At 40.9% G+C, this 25554-nt stretch overlaps 1 protein-coding gene across 1 annotated transcript; it reads right to left on the bottom strand.

The window, feature by feature from the left end:
• Nucleotides 1–18470: 18470 nt before the first annotated feature.
• On the bottom strand, nucleotides 18471–19867 carry LOC140165401 (somatostatin receptor type 5-like). The gene has a single exon (XM_072188715.1). The coding sequence runs from the start codon at nucleotides 19688–19690 to the stop codon at nucleotides 18536–18538; it is 1155 nt and encodes a 384-aa protein (XP_072044816.1). The 5' UTR covers nucleotides 19691–19867; the 3' UTR covers nucleotides 18471–18535.
• Between the last annotated feature and the right edge of the window lie 5687 nt (nucleotides 19868–25554).

Here is a 25554-nt window from a genome sequence, read left to right as displayed (position 1 = left end):
TCGAGAGAAGGGAGGGGAGATGAGAGGAGAGGAGAGGAGAGGAGTGGAGAGGAGATCGGGAGAAGAGAGGGGACGAGCAGAGCAGGGAGGAGTTTATTCCGTTTATTTTGATTTTTCCACGTTGATCATAGGCCTACTGCTAAAACAGTGAGAGGGGGAGAAGGGTAAAGGAAATACAACATCCAATATAATTCAGATATCCACATAATTTAAAAGATGGCACAAGTGACAGTTGTGGAGGGGGAGAGACAGACAGACTAGGGGGAGAAGAAAGCGAGAGGAGAAGAGGCAGGGGTCCTTTTTTAAATGTCTTAGTAATATGGACCATAATTACACCAAATTTTCGTTCGGACCTGATGTAGGCCTATCAAATGACTGACATGAGTAAGATTGCCCACTTGAGACGCCAGTGTTGCATATAATTGACTTATCCAGCCTTTATTGACAGACATAAGTGTGATTGACAGCACCTATTGTTACCTCTTCAAATGAGAAGCATGATGCCCCAAACGTAACAATGAAGTCAACTTACACACCATCCTATTGTAATCCCTTCCGTTTTCGTTTCTGAACAATAGAGCTCCCGAAACAGAAAAGATGAAACGAGGGTACGTTCACGTAATGATTGATATAGTTCCTGGGTTAATTTTTTTAAGTTTGGACAAAACATCCGAAATTCAGACTGTATTCGTAGAAAATTGCAAAGACACTTGAGAAAATGTTATGGGTCACCTGAAATATTCATTCCTGACTGCCGGAGTTGTAACGAGTCGAGTCACTTCGAGTAATTTCTCGAGTATAATCGAGTCAAAAACTGAAGTCACCGTATAATCTCTATGGTGAAAAGGGGAAAATTCGAGTTGAGTCGTTTAATTTTTGAAAAGCTGAGCCCGGGAAGTTGAGTCTTGAGTCATGCCAGACTCGTTTACAAGTCTGCTGACTGCGATATTCAAGGATCAATGACATTTATTTAAACATTTTAACTTTACGTCTGAAAAAGAAGCTTTTTATTAATCAATGCATCTTTACCTGGCATAACATATGGAAGTGAAACATAAACATTAAACAGAGATATGGAAAGAAAACAACAGTAACAAATAAAGTAAGAATAAAACGGAGGTGGACTGGACATCTGGGCAGGATAACAGATGGAAGATGGAGTCAGCTCACAACAGAGTGGCAACCGTTATATGGAGTAAGGAAAAGAGGAATACATCGAGCTAGATGGAGAGATGAGCTGGTCAGCTACTTGGGAACAGCAACCTGGACAGGAATTGCAGGAGAGGAGAAATCGGCAGAGTTTGGGAGAGGCATTTGCCCAGCAGTGGGATGATATGCTGATGATGATGGTGGTGGTATTAAACACTCTCATTCTCATATCATGATCAGTTCATACTTTTCATGTCTCTGAAGTCGTTGTGAAGAAAATACATAGATATTAGCTACTGCCCAGCGGAATAACTTGACTTGAATTATTTGACTTTACAGATAAAACGTTAAAAGTTATGGGTCCTGTTAGAATGGCGTATAATTAAACGATACACCCATATCTTGACATATGTGAATTAAACAGGAGATTCGCATTGTCCTGCAGCACCATGGCCTGCTAATCCAGATGAACCAGCGATGATTTTAACAGTCCTTTGCGTTAATCCTGGTGTAGACATTGGGCTATTCCAGATAATAAAAGACCCCCCCCCTATAGAGGGCAAATGTTATTTTTGGAAAAAAATCTGGAATTCCAAGTTTGTTTTGGAAAAAGTATCTGGAATTCCAGACAAAATCTCCGCAAAAAGTATGGAATTCCAGGCGCATTCCATCAAACCCCTATAGAGGGCAAACTTTTTTTTGAAAAAAATATCTGGAATTCCAGACCCAATCTCCGCAAAAAGAATGGAATTCCAGGCGCAATCCATCAGACCCCTATAGAGGGCAAACTTTTTTGGAAAAATATCTGGAATTCCAGACCCAATCTCCGCAAAAAGAATGGAATTCCAGGCGCATTCTATCAGACCCCTATAGAGGGCAAACTTTTTTTTGAAAAAATATCTGGAATTCCAGACCCAATCTCCGCAAAAAGTATGGAATTCCAGGCGCATTCAATCAAACCCCTATAGAGGGCATGCATGAAATAATCAGAATAATCATGGATGTGTGAAAAAATAACAGGAATTCCATGTATAGTGAGGGGCCTATAGAGGGCATCCATGGAAATGTTTAAAAATCCTGAATTTTTACTTGTATTTCCATAAAAAGTCTGGAATTCCAATGGTGGGATAGAGGACATCAATGAAAATTGTTAAAAAATCTTTGAATTTCAATGGACCAGATTTTAACTTCCAGATATGGTACATATGCATGGTAATAATGAGCCCTGGGGGAGGAGGTTGAGGGTGGCAAGTCAATTTTTGGCTGGCCGATTTATAAATTTGTTTAATTTTCATATTAAAATTTCATAGTGAAATGTTAATGCTGTTATTTTTAGTTTATTAGTCAGCATTAATCACTTGCAAGTGTTTGTGGGTCTAACCCCTGATAATCATAAATAAAAAAGAGCCACATTGTTTTCCTGTCAGATGTTGAAAACTGCTAGCAATGTCAATTTCATGTGAAAATTGCTGTATTTTGTCAATAACAACAAAAAACAAAATTTGATTCAATCAGATCATAGAGGATGCTTCATACATCTTCTCTGATCAGATTCACTAGTGAACAGAGATATAGGATTAGTAACCATTGAATGGGCATAAAAATTCTAGCCAACTTGATGTGGGGAACTTAAGACAAAGACAAACTCGCGGTGTACTAGCGTTGGGCGATACTCGATACTGCCGATACCAGTGGTATCGGTAGTCGATACCATTTGGTATCGGCCATTCTCCGATACGATACTTTTGACAGATTGAGAATACACAAATATTCAAATTGACAACTTCGGCTAGCATCTTAAAATGAAACTTTGAGTCAAAAATAGTCCAAAACAGGAATGTTTTGTAGACTCCTAACCGGAGCGATCTTACCTTTCCGATGTTGATTAAGATACTTCGTGCATCGATCCCGCGATGTGGAAAAACCCAATAGTCATTTTGTCCCACATAAAAGAATAAATAACAAAAAAAACGATCCCCCGAGTGGACTCACCCATTTGGTGACGTCACATCCGGTAATCATCCCTTATCCGACTTGGGCACCCCTACTCGGCCAAACTTGTAGGGGGCGGCCGGGGTCAGGAATAATCAACATCGGAAAGGTAAGATCGTTCCGGTTAGGAGTCTACAAAACATTTCTGTTTTGGACTAGACTCGACACCGGACGATCTTCCCTTTCCGATGTTGATTAAGATAGGCTTGCATCAACATCTGAAAGATCGATCTAGCAAGTAACCGACGGATGGAGGTACAAGATTGGCCAGCATCTGATCAGGAACGGGATCGGGAGCAGGTAGCACGGTTTTCCTGTGGTCAAAGAATTTCCCCACATCGGCCGGGAAACAAAAATGAGCATGAATACAGACAAAACCTCCGCACTTATTATAGTATGGTGGTTAAGAATAGAAACACTGGTTCATACCATGCTGAGTATTCTGAACCCGGGGGGGCCACTCAAATATGGCAGTGTACGCATGCGTGACCAAATTTTTTTCAAACACCCCCTAAACGAGTTTTACCCTACCAGCAAATTTAGCCCCTTAATAAGGTAATTTAGTGTAGAATTTACCCCCTAAATGAGTTTTTGGCTGGTGAAAATGCAACAAATGTACCCTTTTTGGACTCATAATTTACCGAAAATTTGAAAAGGTACCCTAAACAAGTTGTCCAGTTTCAAAACTACCCTTATTCTTGAAAATCACTGTTTTTTAGACCCTAAACGCGTCACGCGCGTAACTTGCCTTGCCTAAAAAAACACCCCCTTTTACTTGTTTTTTTGGTCACGCATGCGTACAGACCATTTTGTGAGTGATCCCCCCGGGATTCTGAATTGTCTGCACCTGTACCCCACCACCACCATATCAACGCCCCAGAACGGCCCTGGCAAACCTGTCGCCTGCTCTCTGATTACTGACGTTTTTGTAGTATATCGAAGAGAATGATGACGGGGTCTTCCAGGACACTGGCTGACAGATCTCTTCATTGGGGACCCCCTACGATAGGCCCAGGATGATGAGATCGATCTTGTTGAGTGGGCCTTGGGGCGCGCATCTTTTGCGACCGCCCCGGACCAGCCACCGTGCTAGGGTTTGCTTAGCGGCTGGACCATGAGTTTCTGCATGGGTGATGAATATGCGGTCATGAGTCCCTCTTAAGGTTTGTGTTCGGAAGAGGTACTGCTGAAGCGCCCTCACCGGGCACCACAGCCTGTCTTCGGCTACTGACGAACCTTGCCCAATTCTGGGTATGGAGAGGGATGAGTGTCGGAATGTACTGCGCTCGTTCTTGGCCAAGAAATCGGGGCACAGAAAGAGCGTCGCTCCGTTGTTTGTGAAATGTCACGGAAGCTGACTTCGAGACCGCATGCAATTCTGAGCACCGCCGTCCCGAAGCCAACGCCAATAGGAAAGCCATCTTGAGAGTTACGTACTTAAGCGTCGCTTTTGACAGGGGCTCAAAAGGATGACCCTTAAGGTAATCTAAGACTGTGTTGAGATCCCACGGGGGGATCACCTTCCTATCGTTGAACATACCGTCGAGGAGAAGACTGAGGGACCCATCGGTGTTGATGGTCGACCCGTCTTCGAATCCTCGATGAACGGAGAGAATCGCCGACTTGTAGTTGGCCACCGTGGCCTGCTGAAGTCCTGACTGGAACTTTTCTGTCAGAAACTCTGCCACTAGAGGCACAGACGCTCTAGTGGGAGAGATATCTCTCTCACCGCACCATGCGTAGTAGGGAGCCAGCCGCTGGCTATACGTATGGAGGGTAGACTTTCGTCTACCCCCTGCGATGAGAGCTGAAGCAGCTTCTGATGAAAAGCCTCCCTCCGCTGCGCGTTCCCTGATAAGGGCCATGCAGCTAACTGCAGGTGCTCTAGTGGTGGACTGGGTACCTCTCATCTGGGCATCCGGAGTAGATCTGGTAACATCGGACGAAACCACAGGTGTTTCGGCCAGAACGGCGCGATCAGAATGACGTTGCAGTCCTCCCTCCCGATCTTGGCCACCATCCTCGTGTGTAGTGAGATCGGGGGAAAGCGTATGTAGTCATCCCTCCCCAGTCTATGGACAGAGCGTCCACGGCGGACGCTTGTGGGTCCGCGACCCTCGAGCAGTACACCGGCAGTTGATGATTGCGCTGAGATGCGAACAGATCTATCGAGGGGTGGTACATCACCTCGAAGATCATCTGGACGACCTGCGGAGCAAGGGACCATTCTGTTGGTCCCGACACCTTCCCTCGTGACAGATCGTCCGCGAGGATGTTGGTGACGCCTGCTATGTGCATCGCTCTCAACGTAATATGCCTGGACTTGCACCACCCTATCAGGCGCAGTGCAGTGCGTGCAGGCACAACCGAGGTGACCTGGTGCCCCTTGTCTGTTGAGGTAGGCCACCACGGTTGTGTTGTCCATCTGGACAACGATATGAGATCCCACGCACGATCACCTCCTCGAAGTGCTGGAGAGTTCTCTCCAGTCCCCACTGCCCATAGGTCGAGAATGTTGATGTGGGACTCTGTCTCCGTGGCCGACCATAGGCCCGAGACTGAGTCCCCGTGGATGTGGCCTCCACAGCCCAGCTTTGACGCGTCGGTCGTCACTACATGACGTACTGCAGGTGCAGGGAACCTGACACCCTGGGTCAAATTGGGCTGATGGGTCCACCACCAGAGTTCCTCTCGCGTGATCTCCGACATCGGAACCGCGAGGGATATCGGGTGATGACTGGGCCTGTAAAAGGCGAGAAGGTGCAGTTGGATAGGCCTCATGTGAAAACGGCAGTACGGTACGAGGTATACCATGCATACTGGCCATAAGGCCCAGAACCTTCATCCATGCCAAGATCTAGCACCGAAGCGAGAGTCTCCATTCTGAACCTCTTGGGCCTGATGAACTCGTTCAACGGCTTGAGGTTCAATATGGGCCTCCAGTCGCCGGTCTTCTTTGGAGCCAAGAAGAATGTGCTCCAAAACCCCTTGGGGAAAGGAGGGTAGACGGGACAATCGCCCGCTTCGTGAGAAGCTGAGTGACCTCCGATAGTAGTGCCCGACGCTGGGGGCCGTCTGACGGCACTACTGTGGACCTCTGAAACGTACAGGCGCACGAGGGGGACTGGTGAACTCCAGTCTGTAACCCCGCTCACTACCGACAATACCCAGGTGCCCGAAGAGACGGCTTGCCGCCGGCATGGACTGTCGACCGCCGTGCCCTCAGGAACGATCTGACTTGCTCCCCTTGGAAGAACGCTTGCTCTTCTTGGGGGCTTGTCTGATGATCCTGCGCTACTCTTGCGCTTCCCAGACTTTTTGGGTGCTGCAGAGGTAGCTTCGGGCTCCGGTATAGTCGGTGGTGCACGACCTGCTGAAGCTTGGTCAGGGCAGCCTCTGACTTCTTCAGAGTGCTCTCGTTGGTTGCCTTCTCGGCCCGGTCCGGTGCTCAACCGTGGCGCAAAAAGCCTCACCAAAGAGAAACCCCTGTCACTCCAAGTCAGATCTCTTCATTGCCTACATGAAGTATTATTTGCCATCTACCATGGATAGAGCAATTTTGCAGGTCCAAGTGGTTAAATTCAAAATGCAGTGTATGGGAAGTTATTTTGACTTATATATTTTTTTTTAAATATGACACCATTTTGTAATCGAACAATAATATTTATAAGTGTTCCTTAATCCTATAGCTTTAAATGGCACTTCCCTGTTTAAATAGTGAATCCATAATATTAATTGAAATGCCAGTAAACTTCAACTTGATTTGATTTTTGTATTTTTGAAGATTTGTATTAAAATATCATCAATATAGTTGGAACATGTTGTCTAAATAGCCAATGTGCACAGTGTAAAGAAGTAATTTACATTTCTTTATAGCTGTTTATAAATGAACAATTATGAAGCAAATGGGATTTTAAAGTTTCCAGTCAGAGAATTCAGTCCTGGGAATTCAGTTTGTGTGTAGTTTGCTTGAAAAATGAGTTGTGGAATAAATACTACCATGAACTTTCGAGCAGCCAGTATCAGCTACAAGTGTAACTATAGTGACCTGGAGTAACTGTCCCATTGGGACTAGTCGTGTGCGTCCTCGTGTGCCCTATAAAAATACATGTTTCTCATGCACAAGCAATTATCACTGTGAAATCTGCATCATCATACAGGTGTTTGGTTTTTCACACCCTCATAGATTAGGTTTAGGGGTAAAACCCAGGGTGGGGGTTGTCCAAACAAGTCTTTTTGCTGCATATTAGGTCTTCCAAAAAGGGAATGGGGCTACTTTATCATGCCCTCTTTTGGGGTAAAATATTCCCCATGCAGTCTCAAAGAATGACCGGGGGGATTTCATCAAATGACTCCCTTTTATGTTTGGTGTCAATTATCACACTGAAAGACACCTAGTTTCAAACTGGTGTCTGCACATCCCTGTCATTTCCAGATTCGAGTGCCCCTTCCCGTCTGGAAATAGGGCTTCGTTTTTGCATTCATTAAATAAATGTTATTATGAAATTTTGGACTATATATCTTAGACTTGTTTCAAGTCCTTTGGCGTCCATAGTTAGTGAATGTAAAATTCATGGAAGCTTTGCCACAAAAATTTCTGTTTCAAAAGTTATTCTTTAGAAATAATTATTTAGCATCATGACTGGGCCTGTAAAAGGCGAGAAGGTGCAGTTGGATAGGCCTCATGTGAAAACGGCAGTACGGTACGAGGTATACCATGCATACTGGCCATAAGGCCCAGAACCTTCATCCATGCCAAGATCTAGCACCGAAGCGAGAGTCTCCATTCTGAACCTCTTGGGCCTGATGAACTCGTTCAACGGCTTGAGGTTCAATATGGGCCTCCAGTCGCCGGTCTTCTTTGGAGCCAAGAAGAATGTGCTCCAAAACCCCTTGGGGAAAGGAGGGTAGACGGGACAATCGCCCGCTTCGTGAGAAGCTGAGTGACCTCCGATAGTAGTGCCCGACGCTGGGGGCCGTCTGACGGCACTACTGTGGACCTCTGAAACGTACAGGCGCACGAGGGGGACTGGTGAACTCCAGTCTGTAACCCCGCTCACTACCGACAATACCCAGGTGCCCGAAGAGACGGCTTGCCGCCGGCATGGACTGTCGACCGCCGTGCCCTCAGGAACGATCTGACTTGCTCCCCTTGGAAGAACGCTTGCTCTTCTTGGGGCTTGTCTGATGATCCTGCGCTACTCTTGCGCTTCCCAGACTTTTTGGGTGCTGCAGAGGTAGCTTCGGGCTCCGGTATAGTCGGTGGTGCACGACCTGCTGAAGCTTGGTCAGGGCAGCCTCTGACTTCTTCAGAGTGCTCTCGTTGGTTGCCTTCTCGGCCCGGTCCGGTGCTCAACCGTGGCGCAAAAAGCCTCACCAAAGAGAAACCCCTGTCACTCCAAGTCAGATCTCTTCATTGCCTACATGAAGTATTATTTGCCATCTACCATGGATAGAGCAATTTTGCAGGTCCAAGTGGTTAAATTCAAAATGCAGTGTATGGGAAGTTATTTTGACTTATATATTTTTTTTATTTTATGACACCATTTTGTAATCGAACAATAATATTTATAAGTGTTCCTTAATCCTATAGCTTTAAATGGCACTTCCCTGTTTAAATAGTGAATCCATAATATTAATTGAAATGCCAGTAAACTTCAACTTGATTTGATTTTTGTATTTTTGAAGATTTGTATTAAAATATCATCAATATAGTTGGAACATGTTGTCTAAATAGCCAATGTGCACAGTGTAAAGAAGTAATTTACATTTCTTTATAGCTGTTTATAAATGAACAATTATGAAGCAAATGGGATTTTAAAGTTTCCAGTCAGAGAATTCAGTCCCGGGAATTCAGTTTGTGTGTAGTTTGCTTGAAAAATGAGTTGTGGAATAAATACTACCATGAACTTTCGAGCAGCCAGTATCAGCTACAAGTGTAACTATAGTGACCTGGAGTAACTGTCCCATTGGGACTAGTCGTGTGCGTCCTCGTGTGCCCTATAAAAATACATGTTTCTCATGCACAAGCAATTATCACTGTGAAATCTGCATCATCATACAGGTGTTTGGTTTTTCACACCCTCATAGATTAGGTTTAGGGGTAAAACCCAGGGTGGGGGTTGTCCAAACAAGTCTTTTTGCTGCATATTAGGTCTTCCAAAAAGGGAATGGGGCTACTTTATCATGCCCTCTTTTGGGGTAAAATATTCCCCATGCAGTCTCAAAGAATGACCGGGGATTTCATCAAATGACTCCTTTTATGTTTGGTGTCAATTATCACACTGAAAGACACCTAGTTTCAAACTGGTGTCTGCACATCCCTGTCATTTCCAGATTCGAGTGCCCCTTCCCGTCTGGAAATAGGGCTTCGTTTTTGCATTCATTAAATAAATGTTATTATGAAATTTTGGACTATATATCTTAGACTTGTTTCAAGTCCTTTGGCGTCCATAGTTAGTGAATGTAAAATTCATGGAAGCTTTGCCACAAAAATTTCTGTTTCAAAAGTTATTCTTTAGAAATAATTATTTAGCATCATAACTTTGTAAAAAATTATTTGACATTTGAATTGTTGAGGCCAGATAGTTGACTTTCTTATCTTACTTTACTCCAGGCATACTGTGCACTGCAGGGGTAGTGTTTGAGCAAAATGCCCACCACGCCCACCCCACAAGGCACACTTCCTCCCTAGCTCATTTCGTCCTACACAAAAATCTGACCTGACTAAAAATTTTAGAGAGTCCAGTATATGATAGGCCTACTTCTACCACTGATTATACATGGATCCAATGAAGAGCATGAATAGAGAAAAAGTAAGGAGGAAGCCTTGATCAAGGCTATATATATCTTAGCTTATCTTCCAAACTGTTTAGGCCTATATTAACGAAAAAAGTGAAACCTGTCAATCCTTTCATTTACTGAAGTAATGAAATTTATAGGCCTACTGTTTTAAAATTGAGCCTATTGTCAGGTCAGCTGGATAAGAAGTTAGTGAATTTAGACACAAAAAAATCATTCTGTGAGAGATTATCAAAAATAGGGGTTACTTTACAAAGAACTTTGTATCTCAGCTGTGGGTCTGGGAACTGCAGTAGACTATTTCCTCAATGACCAACAAGTTGAAAACTTGGCCAAGCAGAGCAAGAAAGATGATTTTTATTTTCTTTTGGCATATATTGTGCCAATAAGGCCAAATTTTTTTTGTTGTGTTGCCCTCAACCGCCCGACCCTAAAACCTGAAAAATCAGGGTCGGCATTTTTTTTTAATGATGATTTTTACAGATTTGTTCAAAAAATCAATGTTTTTCACTTTAAATTAATATTTTATTGAAAGACTAGTCTTAAATTGATGTCTAACAGGTTTTTAGAAGTCAAAATTGACAAATGTTTCCTAATTGAAGAAGCATTATTTAATATTTGAAAAAAAAAAGAAGAAAAAAAAAAAAAAGAAATCCGCCCGTGTGACCCAACTTTCCCATTTTCCCACTTGAGGGCAACACAACAATATTTTTTTTGGCCTAAGTGGATTTACAAGCTATATAGGCCTATTTACAAAAGGTTACAGAAAAATGTACAAGATTGCAATTCCTTAATAACAGAGCCGTAGCCACGAGTGCAACCCCCCCACTCCCCCGAACTTGCAAAAGTATACAAAAAGTCCCAAAATTTAAGCATTCGCGAGCGTATAGCGAGCCAAAACAATTGGATTTTTAAAGCTTTTTTGGTCAAAAAAAAGTCCAAATTTGCGAAGAAAGTCCACTTTTCACAAAATTGCACCACCTCTTGGAAAAAAGCCCACTTTTTCCAAATTCAGCACCCCCCCCCATAAAAAGCGTGGCTACGGGCCTGCTTAATAACAAGATAATTGGATAAAAGACATGTATATGAAATTCACACATACACTATAGTAGGCCTACTGAATAATTTTGATATCAGGTCCAGGCAAGCTAATATTAAAATATAAATTAATTTCTTCAGACTCAGACAGAGTGCCCATGACATTGATTTATCCTCAATAGTAAAACACTTACTCCCAAATACCCCCGAAAAATACAGCAAAATTAATTTTTATATGCAAGTTGGAACTGACTAAATTTTTTTTTCTACATGTAATAGGCCTACATGTATATTTTCTTTTCTCCCAATGTTTTTCACAAAACTACTTTCATTTATATATACATACATGTAGTTAACGCAAGTAGGGAACTTTATACATTTCATTTATGTGTTACCATGGTAATATGGCTACACTAGTGTCAAAACTCTGGAAATGTCATTAGCCTCTGACCCCGTGCCAGGTTCAATCACAGGGCTATTCCACATACCGGGTAATTCAAAACTCAAACTCCGAAAAAGCAGTAATAGTTGCACACATGCAATATTAATGTACATGTAGTTATTACTGTCGATTGCAAATGTTTATACATGTACAGCTATTTTCTATGCAGGCTAGTGAGGCTACAATAGTGTAGATATTAAAAAAAAAAAAACCTGTGTGAACAATGACAGAGAACTACCGGGAAAACTAAAAGGTAAAATTGTGTGTTTGCCGGGCCATTTTCAATTTTACAGTATAGCATTTTAGCCCCAAATAAATGTTAAACAACATGAAAATTCCCATTTTAAATATATCATTGTGTAATTGTGTACATAGCCTTACATACCCTATACAGTGTACATGGCAAAACACTCGAAAATAACAGAGTATTGACAGTGAGTTTGAATTTGTAACCACTTATATTTACAAAAGGTCAAATGTGGGGAGGTATCATGTTCATCCAGGGATTTAGTTTTGACACTTCAGAGCTACTCCTGATGCATGCATGGTGGTGAAAGAAGAAAGATAAAAATTATATTAAAAAATGTATAGAAATTGTGACACAAATTGAATTATACATAAAATTTGTTGTTTTTCGGTTGCTAGCTTTATTTTTTGGGCTCTTCACTTTTTCAAACCGTCGAAAAAAATTTTGGGGCAACAACTCACAACTTCCGTCGGCAAAAATGTTTTCGTCGGTACATACATTTTAATACAAGTTAATGTGCCCCCCCCCCCTATGCCACTGTCTGAAATTTCCATTGAATTGTCATTTTTACCCAAGGCCAAAATAGCCAGTGGAGTTTCTTTCACTTTACCTTGTTATATTAAGCTTATGATGGATGGACAGAAACCCTTCCCGGCAGTTATTACTAATATTATTTCTGCATTTCGGGTATAAAAGAATAACATAATTAAAATTTGAACGAAATTGTACATATGGCTTTTAAGTTTTTCTGGAACTGAAAATTATGAGGGAAAAACTCTGGAATTCCAATGCCCTCTATAGGTGTTTTGGTCAAAAACAGTAAAACATCTGGAATTCCAACGCATTGGGGAAAATAGTCTGGAATTCCAAAATGATTTTGGGAAAAAGTCTGGAATTCCGACGCCCTCTATGGTTTGGAGAATATGACTTTCGGGGAATCAAATCTGGATTTTCAGAAATTAAGAGTAAAAAATTCTGGAATTCCTAACGCATTGGGGGAAAAGGTCTGGAATTCCTAACGCATTTGGGGGAAAAAGTCTGGAATTCCGATGCCCTCTATAGGTTGGAAGTATGTGACTGTAAAGAGTTTGGGGGAAAAAAGTCTGGAATTCCAGACCAAAGTACATACAAAAAGAGTATGGAATTCCAGTGCCCTCTATAGGGGGGGTTGATTATTATCTGGAACAGCCCATTGCGACCAAGTGCTTCAGCAAATGCCACCCTGTATTTGGCATTACTGACATTGTACAAAATTGGATGTATAGTTGAATTCAACAGCGTCGTTACACGTGCTATCGATATTATAAAAATCATATTTAAGGAAAATGACCTTGTTGGTTACGATCACTAAAAAACCTGCGAGGCACGAGACATAAAAAGAACACAGTTCCATTCCCGGGAGTTCCATTCAGTACCAACATTCTTGCGATTTGGTTTCTGACAGTTGACGTCTCAGCTATATTAGGGTTAGATCTTGTACTAAGCGTGTAAATTATTCAGATCAACTTCTATGTACACATCAAGACAGCTATGGTAAATTGGCCTAATTCTAAGGACAAGGACAGTGTAGTAAGCATGGTAAGTGTTAAATTGAAGTCTGCGACAGGATCTAAGTTGGCATAACTGCAACGAGGGAAACTCGGTGATAAATTACGATCCACGCTTTCATCAGACCAATCTACACAGATGTGAAGAACTTCTTTGTGTGGATAAGTAAGAATTGACAAGAATACTGAAGAATAATAGAATAAACTGATAGCCATTTCGTATACAAGACAACTTTGTGGAGATACTGTATATAATAAGCTGTGTGCGGCATCACTCAAAATTGCAGTGTTACGCATACCTTTGACGCGATAGACAACGAATAACATGGCCAGATTCCAGAACAAACCAAACGTAACGATAAGAGGCACAAAACCCAGAAACATCATCTTGTGATAAATGTTGTATAATTTCGCCGACTCTCTCATCTGTGAACAAAATGTTCGTAAACGCAGAAGAGCTCAGGCGGACGGAAGTTGACTGCGTCCATCGTATTCAAGGTACAGTGCTGTCGAGCAAATCATCAGAATTTGCTTATCGGGTAACTCACCGTTGTCATTTTCAACGGCTTGTTACCGGCTATAATTTAATTCACCCTTCAAATCCCCCGGTCAAATCCTCAGCTACATCTACTTTATACAGAACGATTGGTAGTTTGTGTCTCTTCTACACAATCTAATTGTGTTTACTATACTATAACTAAAATCCAGATTCATGATCTGAAACATAAATTAACTTTTAGAACACGGTAATTAATGCGTGCTGCGAACGAGATTGTTTGGTGTCTCCCCAATTCACGTTTCATAGTGCCGTATGAAAACTGCGAAAATATGGATAGCGCATTAGGGATGAAATCAAAACTCGGCCGGCTGTCGACCACCGGTTCCGTCCAGTTCAGTCGGTTTCAATTGTTCTAAACAGTGGACCGCGGTTCAACCGCCTGTCCGGCGGTCGAGTTTTGATTTCACCCCTATAGTATTTCTGTTGTCGCACGTAAACGAACAATCTGGTTGACCGTGATAAAATGAGCTTGATACTTAGTGTGCTTCGTATTTGTGCTGTCACGCGCAATCTGGTTGACATGATAAATGAGCTTGATACTTTAATCAAGTTAATGGCAGAGTTGGTATACACAGGTATATAAACATATCAAAACGTTAGGGTACCCTAAGCGCCGTCATTACTCATTTTCTTATTTCATTCCATTAAACAGCCGCGAGTACCGTCCACTGACATCAACAAAAATCAAACATTTTCTCAAAACATTTGATTACTAAAATCACAACTTTGAAATTATTAGTCAAATATCACAGTCGTTATACCAAAACAATCATGATCGCATCGAAAATAATGTAGATGATATTGTTTACTCGCAAATAATTTTTATTCACCTCCACCTTTGTATTAAAAATGTTTCGTTTTCTGCCTGAAATTCATGTTTTTCAACTTTTCTATGATTTTCTACGTATTTTGACCATTTATCTCAAAGCGTTATAATGACATGGAACCATTGTATACCTGGTCGAGGTATCCAATTGAAGCTTGGGATGTTTCCAAGCTTATCATCTAAGAAAGAATCTGATTTGTCAAGTATCTCACTCGCAGGATCGCAAAAATCTGAAAAAAAATTGGTACGAGCAAAAACCCCAAATCACCTCTGCTTGAACTAGGTATATTGGTCTTTCCGCACTCTGTACACAGTCCGTGCAGTGAGCCGGTTCGTATGTTGAGGTTTCACCAAAGGTTAAAGATAGTAATCTGAGACTGCATTGAACTACACACAGAGATCGCGTTTGACCTTGTGATCCCTATAAGCAGTTTTGGAAAGAAGTTATAAGTCGCAGTTTGTAATGGGTCTCTCACAGCTATAAACGTTTTGATATGTTATGTAGTTTGTGACAAATGAAGAATTCCCATCAGGTGTGAATCGTGTGATTCAATTTCATGCATGACAGGACAAGGTGGCTGTTGCATCTCTCTAAACAGGATTGCTGACAGCACATAACGTAAGTGTCTGGGGTGCCGGATTGCGTTAATCAATTAAGAAGGCAGATAATCGATACTATATGTAAAGGTTTAAAACAAGTCTTCAACACTCACAGGCCCGTAACCAGCATTTATTTGGGAGGGGGGGCTGGTTTTGAAAAGGTGGATTTGGGGGCGAATTTTGAAAAACTGGACTTTTCACCCCAATTTGGACCGTTTTTGACCAAAAAGGCATAAAAAACCTTTATTTTTTCACTTACTACGCTCGCAAATGGGACTTTTTGGGTCAAAAAGGGGACAAGGATATTTTTGGGCCTTTTGCGATGGGGGGAGGTGCTTCCGCCCCCTAGCCACCCTCCTGGTTATGGACCTCAACACTAACTTTGTTCCGTATTTCGGGAATCCTTCTCCGTCATCAGCGAGTGGTAGCTGAATGTTGACAGGGTGGTCCTGTTGATCCTCTACCCAATCTGGACGTCGCGACATGTGGCGAGGTATTTCCAGTAGAAAACCATAATTATAAAGGAAACAAAACCCACCCAAGTCCATACTTTGGCTAAATTGAGTTAAGCATGGGAAATTGTTGCTTATACATAGGCCTATCATATGTATAAAAGTTGAATCCAAATCCACCCTCTACGTGCGTCTATTGAGCATGTGAAATTTAACATGGCATATGCCCAGCATGTATGATACACGTTTGTTTTTTAGTTTTCTCAAAATCACTTTGGATGGACTTGGGTGGGTATTGTATTCATGTATTCATATGGGAGTTCACCTTCCCCGTCCCTGTTACGGGTTGGTATGCAAATAAGCTCAAATAGCCTCCCTCATCTTCAGATGACAGTGACACTTCCCAGGTCAGGACTGAGAAAGCAAATGAATATCAGAAACCATTGTTTTTGGCTTTCGTAGACTATGAGAAGGCTTTCGACCAGTGGCGTAGCCAGGATTTTTGAACCGAGGGGGCACAACTTGTAAATGTACCGACGGAAATATTTTTTGCCGATTGAAGTTGTGATTTGTTGACCCAATTTTTTTTGCATGGTTAGAAAAACACAAAAAAAAAAAAAAAGAAAGGATAATAGGCGATACCAACATAAAACACACAATTTTTATGTAAAATTCAATTTCATTCACAATTTTTCATCATTTTTTTTTTATACAACATGTAATTCTCCCCTTTTTCTGTCACCCTGGGTGAATAATAGTCTATTTTTAACCCATTTTTTTCCACCAACACCTTACATGAACCGATGGCCATGACGAGCGGGGGAACCGGCCCCCCCCCCCACCCTCACTGGCTACGCCACTGCTTTCGACAGCATTGAAATTCGTACAACAGGCACTGGCTGACCAGGGAATCGAGAGCACATATGTCAACATAATCAAGGACATATAGAGCAAAGGAACAGCTACCATCCAGCTACACTCTGTGTGCATTCACCGGGGGTTCGACAGAGAGATACCATGTCACCAAAACTTTTCAACGCAGCTCAGGAAGCCATCATACAAAAGCTTGACTGGGAAAAGAAAGGGATCAACATCAATGGGAAGAGGATAAGCCACCTGAGATTTGCAGATGAAATTATAATCTTCGCAGCGCAGAAAACCCTGATGATCTGGAGTCTATGTTGCTAGCCCTCAACAATGGAAGTAGCAAGGGGGGGACTGAAGATCAACATAAGCAAGACCAAAAGTATGTTCAACAGATTTGTCATCAAGAAGCAAATCTACATTCACCAAACAGCACTAGAAGAAGTGGAAGAATATGTGTACTTGGGTCAAGTTGTTAAAATGAGCTACAAGAGAAGAAGAGTAAGAGCAGGATGGGGTGCCTTTGGAAACTTGAATGAGGTGATGCAGAGCAATATGCCATAATGTCTTAAAAAGAAAGACTACAACCAGTGTGTCCTCCCAGCCATGACATATGGCTCAAAAATTTAGGCCATAACTCAGAGAATGGAGCAGAAGTTGAGAGTGGCTCAACACAGTATGGAAAGGAGAATGCTAGGGATCACAAAAAGAGACAGGAATAACAAATGAGTGGATCAGAAGCATGACACAGGTCACCGAAGTCATCCAGACTGTGAAACAAAAGTAGTCTTGGGCTGGTCACCTAGCTAGAACATCAGATGGACGATGGACCAAACTGCTTACAGAATGGATACCTAGAAATGGTACTAGGCACCCAGGGAGACAGAAAGTTAGATGGAGAGATGAAATTACAAAGTTTCTTGATGTAACCTGGATGAGAAAGACGTGGAATAAATCAGAGTGGCGTCACCTTGGAGAGGCCTTCACATGTTCACCCTGCCGGGTAGACGATGGCTTAGGATAATGATGTAAATGAGACAGTTTATGCTCCGTGGCTTTTATACACTCTCGGAGATTTTAGAGTTTGCTCTTTGTTATGCTAAAACCTTTTCATATTTTACGTGCCCAAGGTCGTTTCTACACATGTGAATAAGCATGAAAAGAGTCGATCGCACGAATATTTGGTGCGGACTTAATATTCCATTAGCGTACTCGGGAATGTAATGTCAAGTAAAAATTAAGATTCCCCCCTCAATACCCCCAATCCCCAAATAAAAATCGGATTTCCCCCTTTTAAAACTCCTACTCCCCCTGGCGTAAATATTGAACGGTCCCTACTTAAAGTTGAACTTGATACTTTTAATAATGTTAATGGTAGCGATACTTTTAATAATGTTAATGGTAGCAATTATTTGGTGATATGATAAAGTCCCTACTGAAACGTGGATATCTCGATTTCATGGCAGATTGGAACATACATGACAGATGGCTGTTCTACCTCGCCTCTCTGAACAGGGTTGCAGGCACGGGTTACAGGTGTCAGATTGCTTGAATTATAGGTTAATGAACGCTATTACTTGCTGGGAGATAAATGCGCCTAATGTGCATTATTTTGTCTAATTTCTCGGGCAATAAGTAATACGCGTTCATTAACCTATTTCATACACGATTAGAAAAAACACGTGATTTTTGCTGTTTTTTTAACAAAATTATCACTAAAAGTAGTTCGCGGAGTGCACAATATACACAATCAATGCAAGGTTTGGATTTTTCTAACGATTGCTCTGATTGGTTCGCGCTATCTTAGAGTGTATGAATATCAATTAAGGAGGCAGATGTAATGCAATTTACCTGAACCACAGATAATTGTATTACATCAGGTAATCATTTTGCTTGTTTCTGATATCGTTATGAATAAAAAAAAAAAAAATGAATCGATCTCTTACTCCCCGGTCTGTTTTGTTAAAGAGCTTGTCCTTTTTTACTATTTTAGAAGACATTAACAATTTTATTTAACATTAAGCAGGACATTTCGGTACGACCTGCCTAATACCTTGATCATGATCAGATAATCTCGTCGACATTGGTGTTTTTGCAGTCCTTTGCCTAGATCCTGCAGAAGTCTTCTTCTTTTTGCGACCAAATGCTTCAGCAAATGCTGCCCTGTATGTAGCATTACTTACATTGTACAAAATCGGATTTATAGCCGAATTTACCAGCGTCGTTACACGTGCTAGCCAAATTATATATATTATCCTTAAATTTGAAAAGATGTCCTTGTTGGTTACGAGCAATGAAAGAGAGTTTATGTTTATCATCCGAAATGGCACGAGACATAAAAAGAACACAGTTCCATTCAGTATCAACATTCTTGCGATTTGGTTTCTTACGGCTAATGTCTCAGCTGCGTTGGGGTTGCACCTTGTACTAAGTGTGTAAATCATTCTAATGAACATATAGGTACACATCGAGACCGCTAAGGTAAATTGACATACATCAAAAAGGCGTGGCCAAAATTCAAGGTTTACGCGCATTTTTTCATTTTCATAAACGTAACTTGCCAAACTGCAAAGTGGGAATTTCGATTGCAGAGTACGGAACTTGCTTTCATCAGGCCAACGAACACATATCTGTTGAACTTCGTGATATGGGTAAGCAAGAACTGCTATCGACAAGGAGGCAATCCACACACCTATTGTCATTGACACTGTCCAGCGTTTTCCTTTTATTTTCAAATGTCTCATTGGATGGCATACGGCTAGATAACGTTCAAATGTCACCAACCATACGAGGAATACCGAGGCAAAATAGAACAGTTCGGCAGCCATTTCGAATGCCAGACAGCCTAGTGGAGTAGCAAAAGAAAAATCTGATGCCAAATCTATTGAAGCATTTGAGTAGGTCGTAAGATACTGTATCCCACTGGTAACAAGCAGTGCGGCATCACTCACAGCCAAGTTGGATAAGTAAACATTTGTAGTATTACGCATACTTTTGACGCGATAGACAACGAATAACATGGCCAGATTCCAGAATAAACCAAACGTAACGATGAGAGGCACAAAACCGAGGAACATGATTTTGTGGTATATATTGTGTAACTGTGGCGTTGCTTCTTCAGTAGAATATCGGAAGTCACAGTCATCGTCAAATGGCACATCTGTGGAGTTCATTTTTGTGGCGAAGACCGTGTCGAACAAATTTAGTAACAGCACAACCCCAGGAGCACAACTAAACTGGAAGAAAGTTACATTAGCGTAACTTGAATTCTCTCAACGTCGTTGGTCTTATATTGTAGTGAAAAACATACTGAACTGAATATCAGCCCTTTTCAGATTGCCTCGATTCCTACGCCCATGTCTCATGTGCAGTCAAAGTAGCAAATACAAACTTCAGTGAGCATGTGAGTGACTATCTCCCTCGATATGCCCAGTCGAGTCGTTCTAAGCATATGGTATTGCTTGGTCACGTGGTTTACAGCTTTTATAATAATTATGTCATTTTTGTATTAAATTTTCAGTTTTCACAACCCAACGCTATAAATATCACCTTGGTTCCACATAATTCACTTGAAATAATTAATGAACGTTGCATGTGCTATATTTATTGCATTTTACAACGTTTTGTTGCTAAAACGACCCTCTTATTTTGATTTTTAATTTAAAATTATATTTTTCACCTTTGGTATACTTGATTGTTTATAGTATTAAAATAAATGCGGGTCTAACAATGCTGATGCTCACATTAGCAGCATGGAAAATATCGCAATTGAATAGGATGGTTGGTGAATCTTCACAGCATGACAAGACAGCCAGCATTGATAGGGCTTCTAGGCAGGGGCGTAGCCAGATCTCTCTGCCAGCATGGCCAGGGTGAGCAATCCGACAAGGCTCCAAAAATCCCCCCAAGTTGATTAAGAAATAGACCAAAACAAGCGAACGTAGCGAGTGGAACCTTTACTGGCGTGGGGTCCAGGAGCCCGCGCATTAGGGCCCTGGTGGGGGTCCAGGGGGCGAAACCCCCGGAGGCTCATGGGTTTAGGGCATTTTTATACCGTGAGGAGAAGCCTCCTTGCATACATTTGTAACGTTTTTATGTGAACATTTTACCATGTAAAAAAAAATAGGTTTCTTCAGTTTCTTCCCCCTTTCTCTCATTCCTTCCACATTCCTTAAATTACTTCCCCCAAAATTACTCCCAATTCTCTTCCTTAAGTTTCCCTTCCTTCTCTTTCCGTCTTTTTCATTCTTCAATGTCTTCGCCTTTCTCCCATTCCTTCCCCCTGCATTACACTCACTTACTTCACCCGCAAATCACTTCCCGTTCCTTTCCTTAAATTTCCTTTCCTTCTTCATATTCTTCAATTTCGTCCCCGTTCTTACACTCCTTTCCCTTGTGCATAAATTGCTTCCCCACAATATACATGCAAGTTGTTTTCTTTCCCTCTTTCATTCCCTTTCCCTATTCCTTCCCCCATCCCTCTTAGGCTTCCCTTTTGTTTTTTTCATTTCCCTCTTTTTCCTTTATTCTTGTTTCCTCTCTGTTACTTTGCCTTCCCTCTTGACCATTTCTTTTCATCATTCCCTCTTACTTTCTTTCCCTTTCTTTCTTTTTTCTTCTTTCCTTTCCTTTTCCCTTTCTTTTTCCCCTTGTCCCTCCAAAATTTCCCCCTAGATTTTTCCAGGGTGGGCGACTGTTCTAGGCCGTTGTCCGGAAGCTTCTGAGACAGATCCAGTGTGCGTGAGAGATCCCCTAAGTTACTCTTCACATTAATGTGGTAGTAGACCACCATGAGACTTGATGAATAAAAATTCCTTTAAAAAAGGAATGGGCGCCCAATGGGAGCTATGATGTGATGTGCTGAAATCGAGGGGGGGGGGGTGGCACCCCACTTTGGACGTGACGCGTATGTAGGGCTATTATTATTAATACCCCCCCCTTCACCATGGCTGTCAACCAAAGACCCCATTACCAGCACATGCTCTGCGTGCCACCCAAAGACCCCATATTTTCCTTATCATCACCCAAAGACCTAGACCCTAATATTTCCATCTGAACAGCAACGAGTCGTCTATCAATGATTTTCTAGGCTTCTTTTGGCTCTCACCCAAAGACCCCATTAAAAAAGTCATATTCTCACCCAATGCCCCCCTAATTTAGATCCAAACGGTCCCTCTCTCATCCAATGATCCCATCATTATGCAGCTACTGTCCGTTTTTCCTATTCAGTGAGTGCACACACAGCGCTCCAATTGATGATTGATTGACCTCTAGCTCACTCACTGTACTGTAGATATACGCAATGGACTAGTTAGTGGGCTGGTGGGAAAACCCTTTTCCCAATAATAACCATAGAAGCTCACATGTGAATTATAATGTTCATCCTTAACATACTACAATTTGAAGTAAAAAATGTCACGGTAAAGCTGTTGTCGAGCTGTTTTCCCGAAGAGAGTCTTCCAAAATTTCATAACAGTCGGACGTGTAATTTCAATGGCAAATTGTGCTCAACAGCTGACTCGCGATAGCTCCAACTTCGAACGAGCACCATCGTGTGACCGGTTTGATCAATTTTCGCCATAGAAGCTGTAAAAAACTTCAATTCTTTCCCTCTATGGTCATTTAAAAATGATTAAAATGCGATTTTGGGAAGATTGTTGTCGAGCCCTCCCAAATAATTGTTCTGACTGGCCGATAGGGAGCTAAAAATGGAAAAACTTTTTACAAACCGTGTTTAGTCTAAAATCACATGTTTCTCATTTACTTGTGCGATACGATCACAATAACTGTGACAAGTTTGACATGAGTTGTACCATCAACATGGCTGGATAACAATAATCAGACTATTGTTCTCGTTTCGGAAACAAAGGCCACGCTCAGTATTGTTACTGTGCGTTTGCTTTGTAATGGTGCATCCAACTGAAATTATAATACCTATTTCATCACAGCATATTGCAATATTGCACAGGTAAATCAGAAAACATATGTTAATGGATATAACCAGGGCTATGATGAGACACATCCCAGATTTAAAATAGTTGAGCTGTTTTCAATGAGGTTTATCTTGGTTTAATGAGGTTTAAGTCCTGCAAAGGTCGTGGTGAATTCTGCTGTAGACATGACTGCATAATGCTCTTTGTTGCGCTTGTTGGGATCTTTTTACGCCTTGTATAGGCCAATTTGTCACTATTAAAACTGGACCTTCGTCTATTCAATTGCTTGTAACTTTACTTCTTGAAGTCACATTGGATTCAATGTGGTGTTATAATGTGCCGGATTAGATCTATTAAAAAAATTTACCCCAATATCATGAATATGGTTCAGTTTTGAAATTGTGATTATTTTCCCAAGTGTAAGGATACTTTCTTGGCGCAGTATAATTGTCATTATAGTCTATAAAATTAGGCTTACACTTTATTCAAAATAATCTTCAATCAGTCGTCAAGATAATACGTGCAATTAATGTTTCTCTTCTCCTTTTTTTATATCCACTGTGTCCGTACCTGCTCTAAAGTAGCGGTTCCAAAACTATTTCTATTGACATCGGGCCCTATGAAATGAGGTTTTCAAGAAAAGGAATGCTGAAGTGTTGATTGGGAGCCCGGGGGCCACTCACATAAATGGTCTGTACGCATGCGTGACCAAACAAACAAGGAAAAGAGGGTGTTTTTTTTAGGCAAGGCAAGTTATACGACTACGAGTGACACATTTAGGGTCTAAAAACACTGATTTCAAGAATGATAAGGGTAGTTTTCTAAAACTGAACAACTTGTTTAGGGTACCTTTTCAAATTTTTGGTAAATTATGAGTCCAAAAAGGGTACTGACTTTTTCATTTTTACTAGCCAAAAAACCTCATTAGGGGGTAAATTTTATATTAAATTACCTTAGTAAGGGCCTAAATTTGCTGGTAGGGTAAAACTCGTTTAGGGGGTGTTTAAAGAAATTTTGGTCCTCGATGGAGGTAATTTTGATGATTTCGACACCCTATTCCAGTATTTGCAGCATTTTCTGAATCCGAGAGATCTATAGGCCTCCCCCCCCCCCCCCCTTTGTGCTCCCCCATGCAGAATGGTCAATAGAGTGGCATTTGCTGTAAAATTTGGGCATACGAAGCAAGCCTGAAAATGTTTCAAGAATGGCTCCCCTTCAAAAACTTGGATCCGCTCCTGTTTATAGGCATGGGTCTACTAAATTAGACCTACGTGCAATTTAATGTTTATCTTTTCCTTTTGTCCCTTTTCTCTTGTCTTTTCTCCTTTCCCAAATTCTCCTCTTGGTTCTCCTTTTTTCCCCACTTTTTTGGAGGAGGGGACGCCCCTGAGGCCGTGCCTGCTTTAAGGTATCGGTTTTCAAACTATTTCTATATGCATCGGACCCTATGAAATGAGGTTTTCATGAAAAGGGATGTTGAAGTGTTGAGTGTGGTCAAAAGTGGGAACATTTTGAAATTTTCCCTGAAAGTGACTGCAAGAAAGAAAGGCTCTAGCATCTCTAGTTAGTACTCTACATTTTAAGCACGGATTTTTAATAGTCACTGCACGGAATTTTAATTGCACGAATGTGCCAGGAGGCACGTTAAAATAGCCCCGAGAAGTTTCGTGTGTAATCATGGTGTAAACCACCTTTCGATTGGGGAAAGCCGTTTTCGGCAATTTTCCGGGATTTTTATCAAATCGATTGTGCCATCGCGCCTCTTTTGTCTGTGTCCTAAAACAAACGATTATGATTAAAATTCATTTTAGGCCCGGTGATTGTACTTTTCCTGTTTTCTAGTGTTAACTGTTTATTTATTTATTTATTTATTTATTTATTTATTTATTTATTTATTTATTTATTTATTTATTTATTTATTTATTTATTTATTTATTTATTTATTTATTTATTTATTTATTTATTCATTTATTTATTTATTTATTTACTTATTTATTTATTTATTTATTTATTTATTTATTTATTTATTTATTTATTTATTTATTTTATTTTGGTGTTTGTTTGCTCGTTTCTTTGTGCATGCCATAGGGGTGTCTGTTCGTCAAGTTAATTTATTGTTTCTTTTTGTATATTTTTTATACCTACTATTTTAGTTGCAGGCCTACACGAGGCCCTAAGGACAGTAGGCCTCGTAAGTGTCCTTAGTGTTTTACAGTAATACTACTGCTGTTAACATTTATATGCCGCACATTTTCTTATTGAAAATATGAATTTCTTTCAATTCATTCCTTCAAAAAGTTGTTTCTTCTGTCGCACCCCGACTGCTACAACTTTTCATGACTAATCTTTCTGTGTATCTTTTAGAGGGCTTACGTAATAACGACTTTATGCAGATATCCATGGAGGAAAAATAAATATCTTTTGTTCCCGGCAACAATTTCTTTCTACGTTATTGGTCTCCCAAGGTAAGCGTTTGTGTAAAGATCAATGATGCGTTAGGGACGTGTTTGTTGTTGAGTTAGTAAGTAGTGAGTTATTGATTTGTACGAGTCTGTTCTGGTGTGTGAACTGACAAATAACACAAATTCCCCGAGAAAAATTTAAGAGATTGGTGTGTATTCAGATTTACCAGATATTTAGTACATATCAGAGAAAATCAGTCTCAGGCTTTCGATCTTGTGATGATTCGTTAACTTATTTTAACCTTTTTATTTATACTGCACAAAATCGTTAACTCGCTATGAACGTACACGTCAATTTGATTTCAGAAATGTAGAAGTAACATGACTGACAACACAATCATGGAAATATTAACAACAATCAATGAGGGACGTTGATACTTGATTCTATTTAACCATTTTAAAGGCATACTTTATTCGACTTTATGGACCGTGAACTTTTTCTACGTAAAAAGATATAAATCTAGTTTCCGGTTCTAGTATCTTGAGTCAATTTGAAGATTTACAGTTTACTCTATATGTAAACAGAAACAACATGGAATTGTTGGCACTACGATCGATCTTTGGAAACTCATGTAGGCCTATTTTAAAATGGACACGATGGATGTACTAAATGGAAAGAGGAGATAAGGTTTTTTTTATCGT

Source organism: Amphiura filiformis, chromosome 1 (assembly GCF_039555335.1).
Source record: "Amphiura filiformis chromosome 1, Afil_fr2py, whole genome shotgun sequence".
In the NCBI taxonomy this organism is placed as follows: Eukaryota; Metazoa; Echinodermata; class Ophiuroidea; order Amphilepidida; family Amphiuridae; genus Amphiura; species Amphiura filiformis.
The sequence above is the reverse complement of the archived record's forward strand: the minus strand, read 5'-3'. Positions and strand labels throughout refer to the sequence as shown.